Source organism: Lonchura striata, chromosome 4 (genome assembly GCF_046129695.1).
Source record: "Lonchura striata isolate bLonStr1 chromosome 4, bLonStr1.mat, whole genome shotgun sequence".
Lineage (NCBI taxonomy): Eukaryota > Metazoa > Chordata > Aves > Passeriformes > Estrildidae > Lonchura > Lonchura striata.
The window spans coordinates 46,066,403-46,090,842 of record NC_134606.1 but is presented as its reverse complement, the minus strand read 5'-3'; the positions used below and the strand labels follow the sequence as shown (position 1 = coordinate 46,090,842).

The window sequence follows — 24,440 nt, the reverse complement described above, 5'->3', positions numbered from 1 at the left end:
ATAATTGGCTCTTTTGTGATTTCTGCTAGCTGCTATAACTTACTAGTGAATGGAACCTACGTTCCTGAGATAGCAGAAGCAGCAGAAGATGGATTTTAGGAGTGCCCTATTCCTGCCACTCCATCTCCACCCCGATTTCCTCAGTCAGAATTGTCAGAGCAGGCACTGGATATTGACAAACAGTGGGACGTATCTGACCTACATCCTTCAACAGACCAAGTTACCATTTTAGTTGCTGGATTCACCAGAAGCAGGGCCACACCTAGGCTTTCTCTCCCAGTTAAGTCAGTCCTGACCAATAGATCATTAAACATGTGAGAAATGCAGGTTATCCATTTTGTGTCTATTTCTTGAAAATTTGCAGGATTGAGTGCTGAATTATTTTGGGAATGTCTCTGTACCTCTTGATTCTCTGATTCTCATATATAGAAGATACTATAGTGTGTGTCCAAAAAGGTAATTTTCAATGAATTTGACTGAACTAGGCACTCATAAAATGTTTAAGTGAGTAAATATATTGGGATAAGGTAATGTACCACTTTGTTCTCTTGTAGACATCAGTTGCTTGGTATGTCTCTCTTTGCTGAGCACCTGTACTACTCAGACTTGAAGTCTGGCATGATATGGAGAGCCAACAAATATACTGGAAAAGTTGTAGTCACAATTAGCCTGAAGCCATCATTTTTCCCACCGGTGGAGATAAAAATAGTACATCCATTTAAGCAGCCAGGTGCAAGGATTGATTCTCAGGATTTGGGTAAGTAAATGTAATGCTGCTATGTGTGAGAATAATAATGTCATACACTCTGATTCTCTGCAGTAAGAATTTTCTTTGGTAAAATTCCAGGCCTCAGTGAAATAAAGGAAAAAAGTTTTTTTCACTTCAGTGGTCCACAGTTCCACTCAGTATGTGCAGTTCCAGCTGAGTATCAGGGTAGAAGCATGCTGAGCATGAGCTGCTTGTTTCATTAATCTATATACACATGAAGATGTGACTTCTCATTCTCTTGATTTTCTTTGCACAATGATATTTTTCTGCTTTCCTGCTAAATGCACAAAGCATACAGATTTTTAACCTTCTGCCTACATTATCTTCACCAAATGTCTGCATAATTCTGGATATTTTAATCTAAAGCACATCTAAGCAACTGATTGTTATGGCAGCAAAGGTTTTTGAGCACACAGTACTACAGGTCTACAAGTGGATGTCTCAGCTTTGCTGTGAAATGATTCTATTAAAAGTCACCAGGTCTTAGACAGTATTGAAGCTGCTATAACAACTATAGGATAAGAGACTCCTGCCTCTTTAATTGATACCAATTGCAGCCCACAGTATGAATTGTTGTCTCACTGCCTTTCACTGTGCATCCAAAAATGAAGGTAATTGACTTGCAATAGTTCACCTTCCCTGGGGATTCCTGCTGAGGCAGTAGGAAGTGGGGGATGTTCAGGGAAATAATGCCTTGTCCTCTAGTCTCTGGGGAGCAGACCATTCCTGCTTTAATGGAACAGCTTTTGTCACCTGTTTTGCTTGGGTAAGAGCAGTGGAGCAAAGACTTGTGTGCCAAGCAATGGTTGCACAACTCCCAAGGGAAGACAGCTATGGATTCCCAGAGGTATAAAGACATGGGAAGAATATATATATATCTAAATATGTCTTTGAACTATTTCTAAATAGCTGCTGTAAAACAGACTTTGTCTTTCTTCATGCCAACCAACAGCTGTACCATGCAGCCTGTGCCCTCTGAAGACTGGTCTGAGTGGGAAAATCAAAACCTTCAAAGGAACTTTCCGCTTCAAATGCTTTGTTTACAGTGCCAAGACCTGCTGAGATGCAGAAATCAGTGTTCCTGGAAATCAAGCTTACCCTTGTAAGCACAGGGAGTCTCTATTCAGAGACAATCCTTGATCTGTCCTTACTTTGGGGGAAATGGCTGTCCTGGCAAATGGAAGCCCTTTTTTCTACTGACACATTTGGTGCCCTCCCATAGAGGAGCTAGGGCAAGAATGTGCAGCTTAATTTCAGTGATTGTAGGCACTTAGCTTTTACTCTTCTCTCAGAAGATTTACTCCACTTCTTCCACCCAAGCATTCTGCTTTCTGGCATTTCTCTTTCCATGGAAAAGGGCTTTCCCTGCTTTTATTAATAGATAACCTACCAATGTTTTCAAATGTATGTATATTTCCAACATTTTAGTAAATTTTTGTAGGATAGTAAGTGTTGTCAGCAGTAGGCTTTTTAAAAGAAACTCCAAATAACTCTTTGTAGAATGTCTGGGAAGTGATGGAGTAGAAAGAAGCTTAAGAGGCTGAATCCAGATGAACTTTTTGGACTTTGTATGTGCGTTGCTTGGCTTATCCAATGCAAGAACGGGGATGAAAGGAGGACTAATGAGCCTGGAGTTCAAATGGGATTTATAGCTGATCTTACAACAGAGAAACCTGAAGATAAAAGCATACCTAGACTAATTGCATGCTCTGTACAAGCTAAGAAAATGTACATTACAACGCAGTGTCAGCTGTGAAATATCAAGCCTTCTTTAAAGCAGATAACTAGTGAGTTCCTTCAGATGAAAAGGAAACTTAGGAGAAATGTGCAACTAATATGATTTGATTTTTTACTGGAATTTGAATTACCTTTCTTTGCTACTTAAATTCCTCAGGTCCTTTCTTTCCTTTCTCTTTCAAATGACTTCCTTGGATTGGTCAGGGCCAATTAGTAGATAGAAGAGCATTAATTCATCTATGGGTTTGTTGTAACCCCACAGAAGAACTTTGGTGTGTCACTTTTAATAATGGCTCATAAAATATCTGAAATACCTTAAAATCTCAAATACTGCCTCTGGAATTCTTTGAAGGAATCTTTCCTAACAGATTAATGATATTCAATACTCTTGTAATTTTTTTTTTTTTTTTTTGAGAAATTATATTGTGTTTCTTTCCAGTGTAAGATACAAGCATCAGGTTAATATATAAGTATACGTATTTCCATGTAAAACAGGTGATGGGAGGGGAAAAACACCCTGTAAAACACAAATAAGTTAGTAAGAGTGCTTTGTAATGGTGTTCTTCCAGAAAATATTATGTTATAAACTTTGTGGTTCATAATTCAATCACCACTAAGCTTTGAAATGTAATTGGTTTTTTAAATATTGGTATGGCTACATAGAGTTCTAATACTTATTCAGTTAAGAATTACTATCTTCTAGAGATTTTCCAGATGGCAAAACTATAACTTCTGTTATTTTTTTATGTAACTCCCAGGTGTCTTAGTTCTTTTTAGACCACTTAGATCAATAATGGTACAGCCATGGGGAGAAAAATCAGTAGCAATGATAAGCATATGATGCAGCATTGAATGTAGTCCTGTTTTTAGACTCTGTTGTTTTGTAGTTGCATGCACTTTCACTTTTGTCATTCTAATGAGATCTGTATTTGAAGATTAGACTCTCCACTACTGTATGTTCCTGATTCAGTTGCAGTGGAAAAAGATTGTCTCCAATTCAAAATTAATTCTACAAAACAAGAAGCTCACCTAAACCCACACAAATTCTAGTCTCTTAAAAGATAACATACTAAATAACATAGATAATATCTACCTTGTCATCCATTCATAATTTTGCATTTAATGGTATGACCTTTGCTAGAGAAGACTTAACCAGTTAACCAAATATGTGCAAGGTGTCTGTGCCTGTAGCCAAGCTGCAGTGTCTGTGTGGGAAATTATCTGTTATTGCTTTTATAGATGTGATCTATCTTTCCACCAAGGGGCTAACGTTTTCTCTATTGTAGCTGGCAGAAGAATGAACTTGGAGCTTAAATATTATGCAGTTATCCACCTCTTGGAGTTTAGATTGTGAATGGGAAACAGCAGAAAAAAGTTGGTCCCATATGCATTTCTTTGCCTGTATGAGCCCGTGATGCCTTATGCACACAGCCCAGGGCAAAGACAGCATTTTGTGTGGCTGCACACCCACATTCAGTAGCATCAGTTCAAACAAAAATAACCATTTTGGAGACAAAAATAAAACAATGAGTACTGCATATCTGTGAAAGCACCAGCCCTGAAATATAGCTGAGCACAGATATGAGGCTCTGCAAATCCTTCCCATGAGAAAGGATACTGGAGTAGCTTTTCCTGTGAAGCAGGAGAAATAGGAAGGCTCCTGGAGACCAACAAAAAATGTTGGGCACATTTTTTCTTCTTTCTTTGAAGAAAGGTTCTGAGTTTGAAATTTGAGCTCAACATTTATAATGCTTGTATTTATTATAGAGTCACCAGTACACAGATTCTCTAGAATGTGCTAATACCTTTTGCCCAAATGAAACACATGGTCATTATAACCTCCTGTTATATTTTTCATTAAATAATATGAGCAGCAATGTGGCAATGATATTCCACTAATAATAACAACAACAACAACAATCTTTGTATGCTGTGTCTTAAAAACCTCTCTTCTCTGTCTTTTTTGTATGTGTGCTTCCTCTCTGTTGTTCTTATTTCTGAGTGTTTTACAAAGTAATATATAATCATGTGCAGGACTGGGGGTGTAGGAAACTTGAATTTTCCCTTTCATAGTCACTCTAGGTATGGACCCAAACCAAACCATCCCCTAGTTCATGCTCTCTCTAAATCTGCTTGTGCTGGCATAGAGCTCAAAATGATTGCACACACCTACTCCTTGTATTCCAAGTACTTTAACTTTTACAGTGGCTGTTTGTTTTTTTTTTTTGGTTTTTTTTTGCTTGATTTTACCAATGGAAAAAAATGAAGCTATTTTGTATTAATAAGAAATTCCTCAGCTTGGTTGAGCAAGCAGATGTTGAGAAGAAAATACATCTCTTATCATCTTTCTACTGGAAGGTTAATATGATAAGAATTCCATTCTACTTACACTGTAATTGTTCTTTCAGAAAAAGGAATCTGTGATTTGAACAGAGAAAAGTGCAGAAGAAGAATCTGCAGGCCAGACTCAAGGACACATCGGTGTAGATGTTCTAGTGGGTTTATTTTAAGTCGAAATAAACAGTTTTGTGAAGGTAATACATTAATTCGAATCAGCTTTATTCCATCACATGAAAAAATTCTTCTGTTCTTTTACTTATTATCTTGAGTTTGAAAAATTACTATGAGCTTTTAAAAATTTAATTGTGCCATTTCAGTTTTGTGTCTTCCCAAGTCTGAAATAGTTTTAAAAGAGACCTATGAAAGTACGTGCCATTCTTGTGAGAAATTTTGGTCTTAGTCTGAGTAGATAAAGGAGCTTCAGATAAGTAGAAATGCTTATGTGTGATAATTGTTTTAAAATAAGTATGACACTGGATGTATCACTGAAGGTGAAACTTGCAATAATCCAGCAACAAGATGTCTTTCTGAAGTATAATTTCAAAAAATTAAAATTCCTAGAAATTCTTTAGAAATTCTAAGTATTTTTATCTGGATTGTTTTATTAAAAATCTAAAATTGCTATTAATAATAGATAACATAATACTTTTTAAAGCATCTCTTTCCCTACATGACCAGATTTTATAAGACGTAATGGCATCAGAATTCCTAGATTGCAGGATTTACAAACTTGCCTGAGCATCAGTATTCCAGTTCTCAGGAAATTCTCAGGTTTGATTCCTGAATATTAGCTTTTAGTACACTTGTGTTTTGAGGCTTTTACTTAAGTTATGTTGAATCCAAATTTTAAAAAAGAATCTTTGTTTTAAGAAGGTGTCAAATGTACATGTTTTGGATGTGTACAGGATTTAAATGGGACTGGAATCTGTATGGAAAGGCATCTATTTCAAAGTCCTCTAAGCACCTATGCTGAACACACAGAGCACAAGTACATTTTGCTAGAAGGTTTTTAACACTGATTTGAATGAAATCTGCAAACTTGTTTTCTTACAGTTCATTAGGAAAAACACATTTTTGTGAAATAAATGCAAAAAAAGTATGTACTTTTTCAGACTGTTACCTTGTTTCGTGAATCTTCATGAATCTATTCCCTAACACAAGAAGGTGGTTTTTTTTGTTTGTTTGTTTTGTTTTGTTTTGTTTTTTTGGTTGTTTTTTTTTTTTTTTTTCCCAGACATTAATGAATGTGGCTTCTGGAATCATGGCTGCACTTTAGGCTGTGTGAACATCCCTGGTTCCTATTACTGCACCTGCCCAAGAGGCTTTGTTCTGCTGCCTGATAGGAAAACGTGTCATGGTAAGGAGCTGTAACAGACAAGCACTTGGAGTATCCTATTGGAAAGAGTCCTCATTTCATACTGGAATTGCTGAAAGTTTTGTGGATTGCATTGCTTGCTTCCAATCCCATGTTATGTAAGCAGGATCAGCTTAAAGTGAGTGAACTGATTTCAGGTGTCATGTTTAAGGAAGTGTAAGTTACACGTGAGAAATTGAATATGCTTCTTCAGAGAAGGAACAAATAAACAAGTCATGTCTCCAGAGAGACCCCTTCTCAGATTAGGCCTGGTGACACATTCCAGGTGGACAAGAAGTTATGTATTTTTAAATGTGGTCTGAATTTGGCTCATTCTCTAAGGATTTGCCCAGTGTCTGAAAGAGCAGCTCACAGCATCATGTATTTTCTTTTCAGATCAGGGTTGACAGCATTGCTAATATGTATGACTTTAATGGAATTAAATGTGGAATTTTTATGCTCAGCCTACAAATGAATTAAACCTTTCTGGAGTAAGTCTAGAACATAAAATGTGAAAAGCTTCCAAGTTTGTTTTGAGGTCTTGGAATATTGTCAGTCACTTTTGAAGTGAAACTTATGCATAGACATAGGTCCTTCTACTTTGTTTCCATGGAAATAAAACATTGGTATAAGGCACAAGCAGGAATGTCAGTGCACACTAATGAGTTTTGTGTGGATCATGGCAGGATAAGGATCTAGGGTATATTAAATATCACTACTGGAGAGTAAATATAGCCATAGAATCTAAGAGACTCTAGCAGTCAGTCTATTTTAGACTCCAAGAGTCCTGGGCAGGGCCAGGAGTTGGACTCGATGATCTCTGTGGGTCCCTTCCAACTCAGGATATTCTGTGATTCTGTAAGATCCACTTCTCTTTATTAAGAGGGAGCCAGGAGCAGGATTCAGTGACCCCAGCGTGGGGGTTCAGGGTGTGTGTGAAAGCTGCAGTAGGCATCCAGCTGCAGCAGAAGAGCTATGGGAGGGCTGCAGCCAGAGGTTACTGGGAGATGGGATATCATTTTGCATCCAAAACAAGATTTAGACACTGTGCAACTCAGTCCTACTTTGGATGAGCAGCTTGAACTGTATGCCTGCATTTTGAGTGGCTCAAATTAGATAGAAAAGAATGTTTTTTTAGCACAGGCTAAGAATGCAGGATGGACAGTGTGACCTCTAGCACAGGGCAGAGGGTCACCAACTATGCAGTTTGAGAGAGAGACACACAGAAGATGAGAAGCCCAAATGCTGGCCAGAGATTTTGATACTTTGTCCTCCAAGTCCTTTATGAACCTCTTCATCTAAAGACACAAGCTCTGGTCAGAAAGAATTTTCTGGACCCTATTCTCTGTGCTGAAGTGGTTAGCACAGTCCAGTCCAGAAACTGCACTAAAGAAATACTAAAAAAATATATGTTGGTGCTGAAATATTTCTAGTAGCAAGTAAAGGAAAGATACAGCCAATTTATCAGATAATTTTGCCCTTAAAATTTCTAAAATTGACACTAAGGAACATAGTTTTGTTTCTGGAAGGTTCATTTCTGGTTTGGATTATCTGAGCTCTTTTATACGTGGAGTAGTAGGAAAATAGTTCTTCCTCATTCTCTTTGTCTTTTATACTTATTCTATCAGTACAGATTCCTTGTAGTTTTTAAAACCTGTTCTATTTTTTATGAAATATAAGAAAGAAAGTTTTCAAAATTACTTCTATTTTGATAACATATCTTCAGAGAGTTTTGGTAAATTTAAGGCTGGTAAGCATAATGGTTCAGGACTCAGCAATTTTGGCTTTCTCCTAGGCTGAAATTAGGAGAAGGTGTGGAAACAAATTTGGGAAAGTAAAACAGAAATACAGCATAACAAACCACAGAAAGACTGCAGAAGTGTTGTACTCTAAACATCACACTTCTATTTATTTATGTATTTATTTTCCCTATTTTTTCCCTTCTTCTTCTTTTCCTATTTAAGAAGGTGTTAACATCTCTTACTGGGGACTTAGTAAAAAAATGTATCATTATTTAAGATTTCTTTTCCTCCTTAAATTACTATAGAGATAATTACCTGTACAAGTAATGACAACAAATGTAGTCACGGCTGCCTTCAGACATCTAAAGGCCCTGTATGCTTTTGCCCAGAAGGATCTGTACTCAACGTGGATGGCAAAACATGCACAGGTAAGTAACATTTTTCTTAGCTGAAATGTCTGCCAGGCTCTGTTTATTCTTGGCACCAAGAGCCAGAAGTGAATGAAGGCATTTTACACTCATTTTGAACAGCTGTAAATGATTGTACAGTAGAATGTAAGGTGATTTGAGTGCTGACATGAGCAGTATTCATCTTCATTTTTTAAGAGATTTTTAGTAGCAGCAATATCTAATATTTGCTGGCCAAGTTCTTTTGATGTCAGCACAGATCAAGGCATGTCTCAGATTTTTGCTGTGGGAGACATCTAAAAATTATGCTTGAGAGGACATATATGTACAAAATTAAGGCTTAGGTGATAATTTTATTGGCATCATGCACCCCAGATTCAGAGTCACTCTAACTAACCCACAAATGGAATTTTTTCAGTCATAATACTTGAAGCTGCTATACTCAATCTGTAATTCCCCACTTCAGCAATTTCAACAATTTTCCAAATTCAGGGGACTGTAGCTTCTCAACTGCATGTTTTCAGTCTTAGGGGTCAAGATATCTCCATTACTAACAGCCTTCTGCTGTGAAAAATCCTCTTTCCCTTTTAATCCCTTTCATACTGTGGACTGTACTTTATACATAGATTCAGTCATTATTTCTCTTTTGCTAGCTCGTATTGGTATTGAGAATATAACAGAAAAAAATACCAAAAGAATGGTTTCTTTTTACATGAAATCTTGTTTTTTCTTAGAAAGTATCAATTTGTTATCCTAGCCTAATTAACTTCTGGGGAGACAATGGCATTAATTTGCTGTTTCTTTGCATGAAGTGAAAAGTCTGATAAAATTTATTACTCTGATGTAGATGAGATGAGATTTGCGTGGGAGAAGAATTCTCTGAAACACATTAAAGATCCTCTCTCTTTACATATCCCGCCCTTTCACTTTGTGTTACAACACAACATCCTGTGTTGTAAATTTTCCCTGAAAACCTGGAACAAGTTACTACTAATTTGCTTTCACTTCAGTAGTCTTCTGCTTTCAGCAGAAGGCCTTTTGGTAAATCTACCAGTCACTGAGATAATTTGCACTGTAGAAATCCTGAGCAGGGTGAACCATTCTCTTATACCTCTGATTTTGTTGTATTTTATTTTTTTTTTAGAACGGCACAGTAAAATTTTACAAATGCTCTGTTTAAGGTTGCACATCTCCAGATAATGGTGGCTGCAGTCAGATATGCTCTTCTTTAAGCCCATCCTCCTGGGAGTGTGCTTGTTTTCCTGGATATAAGCTTCAGCGTGACAGAAAGCACTGCACTGCTATAGGTTGGTGTCTTGGTATGCTTGCATATTTCTGCCAATAAAAGCAAACTTTTTTGAATTCTTTAAGGTGGGTCAAGTGGGATCCCTTTATGCACTGATTTTGGGTTACTCTGTGAAACTTTGGAAGTATTAGTTGTTAGGAAAGACAAGCTATTTTGGAAATAAACCAGAACAAGCACCAGTATATGGTTCTGCCTCCTTCACAGAAAGTTCAATCTGTGATCCATCTTCATCATTTCACTCCGGGCTCCCATACTGTGGAGGTCTGTCCTGCAGTACACAAGGTTTTGTGCCTTCACATAAATATGGACATAGTTCCTGCCCAGTGTTACAGAACTGGGGCTGAAGTTGCTGTATTTGGTGAATAGGATAGGGAATAGTCTGTTTAAAGACTTTACATACATGGATATTTCTCACCCACTGGCCCCAGGAAGCCGAGGTGTTTGATGCGCATGTTTGGATTTCAGACCCTTCTGTTTCTTCTGAGAAAAGGGCAGAGTCTGGTGATCAGCAAGGTATAAGCAATTGCCAAAGAGAGAGGAAGAAAAAGAAGTTTTTGATTTGTGCCTGAAATAAGGGGAAAGCTGTGTGTGTTTTTTTGTTTGTTTGTTGTTTTCTTTTTTTTTTTTTTGACAGTATCTTTCTTGGTTTTACTACAAAAGACTTCTCCATATGCGAAATTCAAGTTATTCTGGCATTTATAGTGATGCTGTGAAATGTAGAGAGATGACTGCCTCCAAGCTAAGCCACTCAGTTTGAAATTCAGCAGGACTAGTGACAACTTCTGTCAAAAATGTTGAGGCCGATGCTGTAAACTTATATTCACATTTATCTTTAATTTATTAGGCAAGTGGAGTGTAGGAAAATTGTTGTAATTTCTTTCTGCCTTTGTTTCTCATTTTGTCTTTTACTGTTACTTATTTACAACACTGCTTAGGTAGTAATGCAAGTTAGAGATCACTTTGAAATTAGTGCAACTAACATACTGGCAAATTTTAATTGACAGGTCCTAAGCCATTTTTGTTATTTGCAAATGGCCAAGATATCCGCCAGATCAGTTTTGATGGAGCAGATTACACAAGTTTACTTGACTGGCAGATGGGAGTAGTCTTAGCACTGGACTCTGACCCGGTGGAAAATAAGGTAAGGCATTAAAAATGAGAGGATTCTGGAGTGTTGCAAGGACAAAAGGATTGAGCCTTCATGTGCCTTAACCTTTCCTCTGTCAGTGATCTGGATTACGCATTATGCCGCTCGTTGTTCTGCTGCCTGCCTGGGAATACAACCGGTATAGGCTGCCAAACATTAGTTGAAGAGTTTCAGCCTTAAAGTATTTATTTTTTGTACATTGATAATGATAGTTCACATAGAATTTGGATGTGTAAATTCACTTCAGACATGATTTCAATTTTAAAGAATTTTTGTGTGAGTTTTCTCTTTTAAGACTGCAGTGTTGTTTTCTGGAAATATATTGTGGCGTTTTTTCACTGTGTAGTGGTACAAGCAAATATCTTCCATTCTATCCAGCTAAATCTGTATGATCTCTACTAAGTGTTGGAGTAATCTTAACAAGGATTACTTCCCATGTCCTGATATTATTGAGCAAAACTGCTGAATGCTCACAGAGTCTATTGCTCTTCCCCAATGTGCTCCTCACATATTAGATAGTGCTTTTGGAAGCAGGAATCTTCTCTGTATAAAGACCTGTTTGTCCGTGTGGCCACATCCTAATGTCCTACTCCTTGCGTGCAGAGTTGGAAAGGAGTTCAGGTGTGCTTTGCTGAACCTTCTGTGGCAGAAAGTTATATTTTCCCATGGAGAGACTTATTTACACTGTAAAAGTGTTGCAAAGAAATACTGGATGGTACAGTGAAAGCTGATGAGGAGCTCAGTTAAGTTGTTGGAAGCATCTCAAGGCCCGGATGGACACAGATAAACAAATGTGAATGTTGCCAGATCTGCATTTACAGGAGGAGCACTTCAGGCACTTCAGGAACATCTCCCAAAATAGGGCTCTGCTGGAGAGGCAGCAGTTGCCCTGTGCTGTGCCAAGTGTGGATCAGCTGTGCCAGTGACTCTGGTGTGCACCTGGTACCCCCTCCTGTGCTGTTAGGTGTCAGTACAGAGGTGGGGGGACATGCAGGGGGCCAGCCAGGCTGCAGGAGCCTGGTCATGTCAGCTGAGTGGCAAGGCAGCACCCCTTTGTGCTCTCAGGGTGTTGAATTAACTGGGCTAAGGCTAGAAGCTCCCTCCTGTTTTGTTTGATCTCATGGCCAGCATCAAAGCAAAGTTATTTGTTTTGCTGTTACAATTTCCAAAGTACTAGTTTTGATATGGTTGTGCCATACCGTGTTTGTATCCTCTGGTATTGGGATGCAAGACAAAGTTTACACATCCTTGGAAAACACAAACATAGTTTCCCTACCAGCAAAGAACTTTTGACCCCAAACTAAAAAACTGCTTCTGGAAATGTTGGAGCCTTGCAGAATAGACACCTTGTAAAAAATTAAGATATCTGCAGGATAAAAGAGTGGAAAAAATACAAGTAAATTTTATAACTCCTTTTCCCTTTCCCAGCTCCTTGATGTATATAGAGTGCTACTATCTTCTCCACACTTCTCCCTTTTCAACATAAGCAGCCAGTGAAGTGACAACGTGCTTCTTTCTGCCTGTTCCTGCTTTTGCTTCCTCAGCTGTGCTTCATGAAGTAGCTGCTGGCTGAAACAAAACTACAGGATATTCAGAGGGCTGTATGTAGGGCAACCAGGATTTACAGCTAAACACAAGCTGCCTGTAGAAGTCATCCTGGTTGAAGGATAAGTGCCTTTTTATTTGATCAGGGATCATGGGTTACCTGTGCAGCCTTTTGTGAATAAGCAGTTTAGGGAATTTTCCAGATGAAAAAGGTGTTTTAGAAATGGAGTTACAGGACGGAGGAGGTAGAGTAGAAAGTAAGATGAGAACTAATGGCACCTTGTCTGTTATTTATTCACAGATTTACTTTGCCCACACTGCCTTGAAATGGATAGAACGGGCGAATCTGGATGGTTCAGATCGTGAAAAGGTTGTTCATGGAGCTATAGATACACCCGAAGGCCTTGCTGTGGACTGGATTAACCGTAAATTGTACTGGACAGACAGAGGGTACATGCTCCACAGTGCATCTATGTTGAAGCATGCCATAAAATATTTGGAATAAACGACTGGTGATGCAGAAATAGCTGAGATATCATTCTAATTTAGTAGTGCTTCACACTCTGATTGGGTAGTTTTAGTCTCAAATATATATGTTGGAAAGTTTTTTAAAGCTAAAATGCTGGAAGTTCACTTGTAGTCTGCTACTGTATTTTTATCTTTGTCTTTCCAAGAAGCAAGGGTTTGGACTCAGTTGCAAGGAATCTAGATATGTGCACATATGCATATGAATATATTTTCTTACACTGCTTATTACATACTTATGCTGCATGTGACTGTGTGTGTATGGGTATATCTTTGTGTGCATATCTATATCTATATACACACATACACATATATACATATAAAAATAATATTACTGCATTGATTACATTGTGGGCAGAAGTCAGTGCTGCTGGCAGCTGGAGTCATGTTATTGGAGAGTCTTTGTCAATTATCTCTGATAAAAGAGGAATGACTGCTGCCAGACTATGTGACCACTTTTCAGCTGATACCTAAGCTTATATGCAGAGGGAAACAAAACTGACCTTTGATGAAAAGGCAGTTTCAGATCACAACAGATAGTGAAGACTCCTTGAAGAGTGGTCATGAGCTTTCAATATGATACATAATTCATTAGTCAATAGAAAGTAATTTTGAGTGTTTAGACCACTCTCCTTCTCCATTTTAAATATTCTTCTAGTCCACTTCCTTGCTTTTGTGTACAATATTGTCACATGACTGAGTTGCTGTACAATTATGCCAGTGTTTCTTGTGAAATGGGAGATTGTGGTGCTTTTCTCCATAAGCCAGGAGTTCAGGGGGAATATGAGAATTAGAACCTGCAACTTCCTTCTCACCCAATTTACCCAATTGTATTTCACACTTGTAGGAATATATTTCTCCTATCTCTGTGGGGTCTCTTTTTGAAGGTTCAAAAAGGCATGGAAGGCTGTAGGCTTGCTTGCAAGTAGAGGCTGATATTTGTTTGGCAAGATGAATATTGCAGCAATAAAGTCAGTTTTCTGGAAAAAATGTGAATTGAAAGATTGACAATGTAGATTCTATACTTGACTTGGCCACAGATTTTATGAGTGATCTTAAGAACCTTAGCCACATTTTTTCCTACAAAATAGATGTAATATGTAAAATGACCACTGATTTCTGGATGAAAAATGCTATGTAAAAGCACTGTTTAAAAAAATTCTTTACACATTTGGTCATGGTATTCAGTTAGGAGAAAGTTTTCCTCCTGACTACTTTTAAAGCTATCATTTATCTATTAGTGATCATACTTGCAATTCATTATTCACCCAGAGAAGGAGAACCTCATGTCTTCTGCAGACCAGCAGGTATTTTGTCATCGTGCCCTGGCCCAGATAATGAAGCTGTAACATTAATTACTTGTTGATAAAACAACTAGACATCCCACATCAGCAAGATTATTTCCTGTCACTGTGAAATTATTTATTACAGTTAAACTAAAGCAGTGCAAAATCTTAGTACATTCAGCCCAAGAAAGTAATTAAAAAGATGGCAGGGAAGACCTAACAGTGCTCTGTGTGTTGCAGGAAGGTGTGCATTGAAAGGAGCAATCTGAATGGAATGCAAAGAAAAATGATCATCTGGGAGGATCTCTCCCAGCCCCAAGGGATTGCCATCCACCCATTTGCTAAGTAAGGAGTGATAAACACAATAAATCATGTCATTCTTGTGGATGATTTTTAAAAATGGGTGTGCAAGCTTTGCCCTTTTGGCAGTCAAAATATGCATTACTCTCATGCTGGGTAAGTCATTGCCTTGCAGAGCTGTGTGAACTGTAATGTTTTATTGAAGGGTTTCTTTCATGGGCTGGGACATGTTCATTTCTCATATAGATTTTAGAAGAAAATAATTGGAGCATTAATGATACTGTATGCAGTTTAAGTCAAAGATAAGCATGAGAAACTGAGGTCACTGACAGCTGTAGGTGCCACACTACAAACCTTTATGGTTCCATATCTAGTAGTGTGAAGAAGGTAATTACTTTTAACCAGCAATGCTTACAAAACTGCCTTTTTTATTTTTGGTCCAGTTTGGTTTCGGTTTCAGAGGAAACTAAACCTAATGTACTGTTCTGGAGATTTTTTTGTTTTAAATGCACCTTGTATCTTCTTAACTAGTGTTGAAATTATCCCATGTGTTTAAACTCTTGATGAAATTCTGGCTGTTTCAATCAATGGTAAAGTCCCATGGATTTTTAATCAATATGCTTGTAGTAGGAGCATTTTAAATCTCATCCTTTAAATTTTGTTTTGATGCTCATATCCTGCTATAACTAAGTACTGATGAATCTGAAAGAAGCAGGTTTGGGGAGGGTGTTTTGCTAGCTTGCCTCTGCCCATAGAAGACCTGAAAGAATCTTTCAGTAGAGTGTGAATGCTATAGAGACATTTTGTAGGAAAACTTTGAAGAAAGGTAGGTTCTTCCAGATTCTTTACTAGAATTATTGGTAGGCAAAACATTCAAGGGGAAAGAGAGGAGGAAACACCATTATAAAACCTAACTTTTTAGAAAGTTAATGGTGAAAGGATGAACAGACATTATGACAATGTCCATAGTTGTAAATATTAAAAAGGGATATGAAACACAATTACAGTTCTTGAAAATACTGATCCTTGCATTAGTTAGAGCAAAACTGCTTGTGTAACTAAAGCTAAGTGAATCCCTGGGTTATTTCAGTAAACCTGACAGTGGCAACTGGTGCCTGGGAAGATGAGTCCAAACTTCAGACATTATTTGCAACTATAGATATCTCCACTTAGAGTTGCCTTCTAGCACTTTCCATTGAAAACAGCTAAACACTCAGTGAGTAACACACAGGACTCTAGAGGGAGACCCTGAGAATCATGATGTTATTAAAGGAAGAAGGATTCTGAACCTGATATTGGTGTATTTTTTTTAAACAACCTGCCTACTCTTGTTTGTTTTCCATGGGTAATGAGCAATTTTAGTTTTATTTGTTTATTGTTGTATCCCTCTTTAGACAAGGGTCTGGCTAATGCATCATTTTCTGTTGTCTGGGTTTGCTAAAACACTGTCAGCTGTCACATGGAAACTCAAAAAGCAGATATGAAGAGCTGTGGCAGTTAACTTAGTCAGGAGTTGTTTTCCAAAGGTTTCATGCCAGTGAACAAGTGAGGATTCTGCATAAGTCCCAGTGCAATCACCTGGAGTCTTATGGCAAGCGTGAAAAGATCAGCAGCCAATATGTTTGCTTGAAGCGTGCACTTTTTCTCCTGTGAGTCAGGGCTGTATTGCTGTGATCTGACCTTCCTGCTTTGAAAGAACTCCATGCAGAGGAGGACAAACATTTACTTACTGACTTCCTGTATTCGTGTTGTTTTCTGAAGGAGATTATTCTGGACTGACATGGGGGTCAATCCGCGGATTGACAGCTCTTCGTTAGAAGGCTTCGATCGCCGGGTGGTAGCCAGCTCTGGCCTGGTGTGGCCCAGTGGAATAGCTCTCGACTACTTGGCTGACAAGTTGTACTGGTGTGATGCTAAACAGGCCGTGGTGGAGAGCGCAAACCTGGATGGTTCTGGTCGTCAGATTCTTGCACAGAATGATGTAGGTGAGGCTTTGGGGTTGATAATTACCTACTGCTGTTTGTCCATGTGTGTGCATCTGCATATGTGCATGAAAACTACCGGCCAGATGCTGTGCTATATATCCCATGCTATGTTGAGGTTAATGACAACACTTAAGTTCTTCATTCTGTTACCCAGCTGACTTTTATTCATTTTAGCAAAAGCATGTCTTTCTAACACACTCTGCTTTTATTAACGAGTCATTTTGCATTGCACAGAGAACTTCTCTGCCTTCACAGAAAAATGCAAAGAATCAAAAAATTAAAAATGTCGTTCACTTTTCCCATGCATGGCTGCTTAGTTTAATTCAGATTTTGCTGTGTTGATTGCATCAGTGAGTTATATTGACATAAGAAGAAAGGGAATTAATCTAGGTTGTTAAGGTCCTTGAACAGCAAACCTGTATCGGCAATGTTGAGCACCAGAAGGATTCTAAACACACAATAGATACCAAATGAAAAATGATGGTAGTTTTTATGGCTAAGATTTCTACTGCTGTGTTGTTCTGGAGCAAGAGAACAGAGGTGTTAGCAACACGGAACTGATGTTATACCACATCCAAAGTAATCGATGTGTTTAAGAATCTTGTACATGGCAAATTAGTTTCTGGAGAGGACAATTCCTTTTAATCATGGAATCTCTCTGGGGATTGTAGGTGTGCATACAAGACATGGGCAGAGTGAGGACTCATAGCTCAATATCATGACTGCTGTGGGTAACTTTATGGTTACTCTGTTGAGCAGCCTCTGTTCTAGTCTGCGCTCTGGGAAGGCTTGTGTTCATCACCTAAGCCAGATACCCTCCCAGTCCTTTGGAGGTGAGTGAAATGAGGTCCTGGAGGAATCAGTGTTCTTCAGTTTATAAGACATCAAAAGGCTCAAGGAGAGACACTTTCCAGCCTTCTTCTCTCTTCCCTTTGCTCCTGTGGCAATTGCCTCCGCCAGGCAGATCTGCAAAGGAGGACCTTGAAATCTGATCAAAGTTTTGTTTTGTTTCTCCACAAAGAGTAAGACAGTGTCTTTCAGGGAGAAAACAGAAAGGAGAGCTAGGAGCACTATAGAAACACAGGTTATGAGAAAGGAGCAGTGATAGAGCTGTTTGGAGGTGAGAGAAAAGGACATGAACATCTGTATGCAAGGAAGTGAAAGAGATGAAGACCTGTAGGGGGATGAATCTAGAGAAGCATGTCCTGATCATTTGCTAATGTTGTTAGTGAAGACTGGAATTCAGTTTTTGTTGTTGAACAGCTGTACACTGGAGGACGGAAGGTGGCACCTCTTCATAGGTGCTCTGTTACTACATGAATTTTTATTACAGCAGCTCCCTCTAGTGCCCCGTACTGAGAGCTCATTCAGTAGAGCTGCGTGACAAACAGGTGAATTATTTCCGCTCTTCCACCTAATCCTATTTTCAGCTGTAAGTAACACAGCTCATAATAAGCTGCCCAAGACAACGAAGAGCACAACTATCCCTTTTGTTTATGCAGTGGGTCGCATTTGTACTGTTCCTGCTGCCTCCACAGACTGACACTACGCTTCTGATTTTAATCCTTAATGTATTTGCAAAATAAGAGGTTAATACATTGCTAGTCAAAGCAGAGTGCTGTTTATGAATAGTGCAAACCACAGATCCTAAAACTGTGAGGAAATGTTTGGGTGGGGACAGTATCTAGATTTTGGTCTAGTTGTTCAAATTTAATGGGAAGAAAAGGTAAGAATCAAGATCAGTGATTAAGCATGGGTCAGTGGAGGTAGTTAGCTGCCAATAATACACACTAAAGAACACTTACACAGTGTCTTAGATTTTTTTTTGTTCAGGACTGTTTTTTTTCAGTTTGTAAGATGAATTTAAGATATATCAATACATACTCCTTTCCCAAGATTCTGATTGTTATCTGTACTGATTATTTGTTGTTTTATTTTCTTGTCTTTGATTTTTAGGGGTTTCTTTAAGATAATAGATGTTGAGATCCCAATTTCATTACTGAAATTAAACACTGCCTAGTTGAGGTCTACATCAAGAAGCAAAATCACAGACCATGAAAATCATGTGCTTAAAAATCATACCTTTCAAGAGGGGCTCACACTGCAGTGGTACAGGGCAGTGCCACTGAGGCCCTAAGGACCACAAAAAAGCAAACCCAATTCAGCCAGGAACCATCCACTCTGAAGCCAGATATACATCCATGGAAGAATAGCACGTGTTCTTACCTTCTATTGCAAAAACTTGCCCAAAGGCTACCTTGATAGCAGGAGATTCCTGAGTGTATAGAAAAAATGCATAGTCCCATATGGACTAATGACAATTTTCTATCTTGAGATATTAGAAAGAGTCAGAATCATTTTGTAAAGATCCTTATATCTGCCATTATTTATATGAAATTTTCCTTTGGATTCTGAATTGCTGAGCTTATCTCTGGAAGTCAAACTAGAGATTTGAGTTTTCCTAGTGCAGCTAATGTTGTGCTACCAAGAAAAAGTTCCTGTGCTCCGAACTTGGGGTGGAATTTCATACAACTACTGTTAGTCCTGTAATTGTTAGGTGCCTGGTTGAAGCTGGTGTCTAGGATCCTGTTGTCATCAGTGGAAAGAGAGGAAGTTACCTGGATGACCTATTGCCTCCTGTGGCTTATGTTAGCTGGCTATATGCCCCTCTGCATGGCCCTTGCATGTACTCTGGGCGCTTGCAGAGGCTGCACACAGGCTTGGGGCCCTACCAGGAGTCAGTGGCTGCAGTGTCTGTAGCATCCCCATGCCAGGATGCTTATGCAGGATGACACATGCCATGAGCTCCTTTCCTCCTTGTATTGTGAAGACTGCAAAAGGGACTGTGCACCTCAGCAGCTCTCTGCACAGGCCATGCAGTGGCAGAGGAGGGAGGTACTCTAGGTCTGAAGGGCTGGTCCCAAGGCTGCCTCAAGAAATGATGATGTGTGAGGTAGAAGCATCTCGTGAACTAGATCTGGTTGGAAGTCACCAGAAGTATAGAGTGTGTACTGAGCTAGGCACGTGTCACAGCCTCCTTTGCTAAGAGCACAAGTAACCTGTGCCCCTGGTCCATTGCCAACGGACACTTATCCCTCTCCATGGGAAATCAAAGTGGAGCACTGGCTTTGGCTAGCCCCCTGTTTTAGAAGTTGATCTATATGCAGATAATGCTTTCCTTTACAGGGTTTCTTGTGTGGGTTCTACAGATGTAGAAATGATAAACTTAATGTCTTTGTAGGCCACCCTTTTGCTGTGGCGGTGTTTGAGGACCACCTGTGGTTTTCTGACTGGGCTAGGCCATCACTAGTGAGGGTGGACAAGAAGACCGGCCAAAACAGGGTACGTCTTCGAGGCAGCATGCTGAGACCCTCATCAGTGGTTGTAGTTCATCCTTTGGCGAAACCAGGTACACTGCAAAAAATCAAGCAGTCATTCCCTTCCAGCCTCCTCTTGTTCACTGATACCTGTAGATGTCCTTGGATAGAGGATTATCTTCTCAGAAATAGGCTCTTTAAAAAGCCTTGCATAGTGAGACTGGCATTTATTGAAAGCATCATCTGGGCATGTGTCCCAGGAATGCTGACAGATTTATCTTCATTACCAAGAATAGATGCTGATCAATTGCCATGAGGCTACTACAGTCTTTTAATTCCTATTTATCCTAGTCTATTAGCACCCCACACACACCAATAATAACAAATGACATGGGGAAAGATTTTGTGAGATTTATTAGTTTTTGATCAAATAATTTGATTTTCTGTTGAGAGCAATCTCCCTGTAAGCAGAAAAGAATAGTGCAATAGACCAGGACTGAGAGAAGGTAATCACAGGTTCCTTATGTCCTTGAAATATTAGGACTCTAAATATCAAAGCAGAAACAATAAAGGAAATTTAAAAATGTGGTACCTGCATTAAATACGTAGTACATAAATCTCTTTTCCTGACAGGGGCTAGGTGATAATATCTATGCTTTATTATATACGTTTGCTGTTACCAAAAAAGAAAAAAAAAAAAAAAAGAAAAAAAGAAAATCATAGTTTTTGTCAGTCCTTATTCTTTTTCCAACTGCTTCAACTCTGTATGTCTAAACAGAGATGTTGATTGAAGAAGCAGTTTGTTAATTTTCCTGTTTTTCTTCATTAGGGGCAAATCCTTGCCTTTATGAGAATGGAGGCTGCGATCAGATCTGTGAAAACAGTTTTGGAATTGTCCACTGCAAGTGCCATCCAGGATTTGGGAAAACTCAAGATGGAAAATCCTGTCATGCTCTGGATTCTTCCAACTCAACAGCAGGTACAGTTCTCCAGTTCCCGAAAAGACTCCCCTCAAACCCTTGAGGATCCTGACAGGTAGCACTGGAAAAATTCACCTTGCTCTAACATAAGGAATGATGATGTCTCTGAAGAATGAAAATGCTGGAATGCTGTCCTTGGGACAACAAGACAACAGAGATGTTGTCTGACCACTGTAATTTTTCCCTTGGCATTTTAGCAGTGAAAAAAGTGTGTAGTGCTGACAAGTATTGTGTGCAATGAGTCACATTCCTTCTCTTTTGTATTTGAGAAAACTCACCAGTGAGTGCTTTTAGGAATAATTTGATGTCAGAAACAGGTTAGTCTGGGAGGATACTGATGGTTATTTTAAAAGGAAACCACCATGATTATTGGAAAATAGACAAATATTTGAAAATCAGATATTTCAGTAGATTTAAATAGTCCATGTCATCTTTTTCTTGTCTTTTTCAGGAAGTGTCTCTGTGCACAAGGAGGTAATGCCAATGCCACCACCAGAGACTGTACTCCAGAGCACACGGAGCACTAGTATTTTTAAGGATGCAGACAATGGGAAAAAACAGAAAATAAAATTTTTTACAGCTGAAATAATGGTATCAGGTATAGTCTGATGGCTATCTTCCTTATGTTTACTCTGAGGCTCTAAACAGCTTCAGAGTCTCAGGTTTATAGAGCAGAATGAAGTAATACACCTTAAAGAAAGAGAGGTTCATTGTTGAGATTGGTGGTATTCATGCTCGTAATCTTCTAACAAGAGCTTGGGTCTGTGCAATTATTCCAGGTAGGACTGCTTGTTTTGTTTGTGTCTATATTCCTTGGCTACATCAACAAAAATTGATAATATTATCCTGGTCTAGAGAACAAACATTTCTAATTTGGAACACTTGAGAAAATCTCCCTCTTAGGTCTTTAAGTATATTGCATTCCTCTAAAAATGTTAAAATAAACCCATTGAATTCTATATATCTCTGATGACATTAGAGCATTAACTTTTGCAATAGGTTTTGAATAAAATATTCAGAAATCCTGATACTAAATGACATGTCAACTCCATCTAGACAAAGAACAGCTGCAGTGATTGTGTTGGCTTGTCATTATTAATCCTGGAGAGCTAAGTTTCAAATTTTAACTGTATGTTCTGTTTTTCTTAGTTTGTTTTTCTGTAATATAGATATACACTACTTCCTTTGATATTTGCAAATAGATCTAGTGGTTTGGTTTTTCCTTTTTGGTTTGTTTTGCTTATGCTATAGATGAAGATGACTGCACTGCACTAGAATGTTATGTCAATGCAGAGTGTGTTTTGCTGGAAGATGGTGCTATGTGCCAGTGTTTGAAAGGATTTACCAGGAAGGGGAAATCATGCTATGGTAATAAAAACCATTATTATAACTTTTGAAAAATTTTAGACTGGGAGGGAGGGTGAAAATCTATCTCCTTTCATATTGGCAGCTCTGCTGTGTGAGGCGTCAGAGAAAGGTCAACAGTATGAAAGGAATGATGAACTGAGAGCATGTGAAATGAAATGGCTAATTATCACATGCCTTTTCTTTCCCCTTGAGCCATGAGTGTTAATCCTATTAATATTAACAAGCAATAACATGGATAATATAAATATAATGTATTTATTTGTAAAATTTGGCTAATTATAAGAGCTCAGTCCATAGACATGTTAATGTATAATTTAGACATAAGGAATATCTTCAAAATTAGTATTCCTGATGTAATATTTATATAAAAGTGCTGCACTAGTTTCTTTCAAGCACTAGAAAGACTCTAAAAGCCATGCAAAACATTGCTCAGGGTGGTCTTCAAATTTCTGGACTTGTTTGCAACATAAACGGAATAACTGTTTTGCTCAAGAAAGGTCAAGAGAGGAAGGTGTTAGAAACAGAAAAAGAATACCATTTGGCGGCTAAGCATGAAGAGACTCAGGAGAATCTGTGTTACTATGGAAAGGGAAAAAATTGTAACCTGAAATGGGCATACATTTTTTCCACTGTAGTAATTTTTCTTTTTTTAAGCCTGTGTTTTCTTTTATGAAACCAAGTTGCTAAATGCTCTTAGAGGTCTTTTCCAACTTAATGGATTATATGATTCTATAACATAAAGATATTTTTTTTATCAGATCACTTCCTCTCAACAGTTTTTTTTAAAGCAAATGATATTTGTAATATCATTTTGTTGGCTCTCTTGGATTTTAGAACACCCCATCAAATTTCATACCAAAAAAGACCACAAAGTCCCCCTCTTCCCATTTGCTTCACGTGCACAAATGCCAAGTGACAGCAGAGTCTGAGGAGATCCATGGTGCAGGTGTCTCCGTGTGTGGATTGAGGCGATGGTTTCGTGACCCACGTGTCCTGTGCCTTGCTGTGTCCCGCAGACGTGGACGAGTGCGCTGTGCACATGGACCGCTGCAATCGAAGCGTGGCCGACTGCATCAACACGGAGGGGGGCTACGTCTGCAAGTGCCTGGAAGGCTACACTGGAGATGGAGTCCATTGCTATGGTATGGGCACGTGTGAGGGCTCTGCCCTGTCTGGAAGGCTGAGGCGTTTCTGCCTTTGTGGTTCCTTCCTCCCTGTTTGAATTGTGGTAACCTCAGCAATTATCAATATGCAAAGCTTGTAGTTGTCAGTGAATATCTCCTCTCAGTGTTTGCACTCTTTTTAGTGGCTATAGAAGGAGAGAGAGGAAGAGTGAAGGGGAGGAGGGAAGTGGAGGTGAAGCAGTAGAGCTTTATTGGAAATCGTTGCCATGAATATAAACGAAAGCAGGTATTGAGTGTGTCATAATACTCATCAAATAATTCCAGGTCTGTTTAATAGGCATGAGGTTCAAGGTGTGACACTGACAACTTGAGTACATTTAGAGTCTTGTTAATAATCAGACCCACTGATTTTCCCATCCAGCTGTAATACCAGGTCTTTAGTTCATTCCCTACGTCTCTTAAATTCTTAATCCATTTTAGTGGTAAATATGAACAGGAAGCTTTTTCTCTCCAGTATTTGACTAGCACACAGTTTTTTCAGAGCTTTATGGGAGTGTTGCCTTCCCTTTTGTCCTTTTCTTTTATTTTTTTCCTTTCTAGCCTAATTCAAAGCCCAATAATTTTGAACCAATTCTTACATAATCTTTACTGGACTTGGTTCTTCAACACTGATTAGGATGACTGAAAAATGAAGAACAGTATCATTATTATGGGTAGAGTGTGGAAAGTATCAGAGGCAGAAGAATCTAGAAGGCCTTTTGCCTACAGGGGTCAGAGAGAGAGCTCATGTCTTTGAGAATGTTTGGAAGTGCAGATGGAAGTGCATACAGCAGTGACAAGGTCCTCTTGCTGACCCAGCACAATACAGAAGGCTAGTCCTCAAGCAGCCCTAGGTTCTTACTATCTTACTTACCACTATACTGTGGTATAGTTATTCAGGATGTAGTGGCTTCCACTGCCATTGAAAAACAGTCTATTATCTTCCTGAAGTCTTTAAGTCCAAGTCTTTAGTTTAACTGAAACTGATTTTGTGTTCGATGACTTGAAACGTACAATGAAAGCCAGAAACTGGTAAGCGATTTTGTGCTTCAGTTGTAAGCACCTGCATTCATGCACAGTGTCCAGGAATGTGATGGTATGTTCAGTGATAACACATGATGAGTTCATGTGGTGTTGGTGAAATCACATTTCATGAAATATGCTGCAGC

At 38.7% G+C, this 24,440-nt stretch overlaps 1 protein-coding gene across 2 annotated transcripts in view; it reads left to right on the top strand.

The window, feature by feature from the left end:
• Positions 1-24,440, top strand: part of EGF (epidermal growth factor) — a 56,786-nt gene that overhangs the window by 16,611 nt on the left and 15,735 nt on the right. For both annotated transcript variants that reach the window (XM_021525471.3, XM_077782954.1), the window contains exons 6-19: positions 555-757; positions 4,915-5,040; positions 6,081-6,203; positions 8,248-8,370; positions 9,531-9,656; positions 10,660-10,796; positions 12,649-12,797; positions 14,399-14,503; positions 16,220-16,443; positions 19,685-19,852; positions 20,590-20,739; positions 21,192-21,338; positions 21,992-22,108; positions 23,125-23,250. In XM_021525471.3, coding sequence (XP_021381146.2) covers positions 555-757; positions 4,915-5,040; positions 6,081-6,203; positions 8,248-8,370; positions 9,531-9,656; positions 10,660-10,796; positions 12,649-12,797; positions 14,399-14,503; positions 16,220-16,443; positions 19,685-19,852; positions 20,590-20,739; positions 21,192-21,338; positions 21,992-22,108; positions 23,125-23,250 — 2,024 coding nt within the window. The remainder of the gene's footprint in view (positions 1-554; positions 758-4,914; positions 5,041-6,080; positions 6,204-8,247; positions 8,371-9,530; positions 9,657-10,659; positions 10,797-12,648; positions 12,798-14,398; positions 14,504-16,219; positions 16,444-19,684; positions 19,853-20,589; positions 20,740-21,191; positions 21,339-21,991; positions 22,109-23,124; positions 23,251-24,440) is intronic.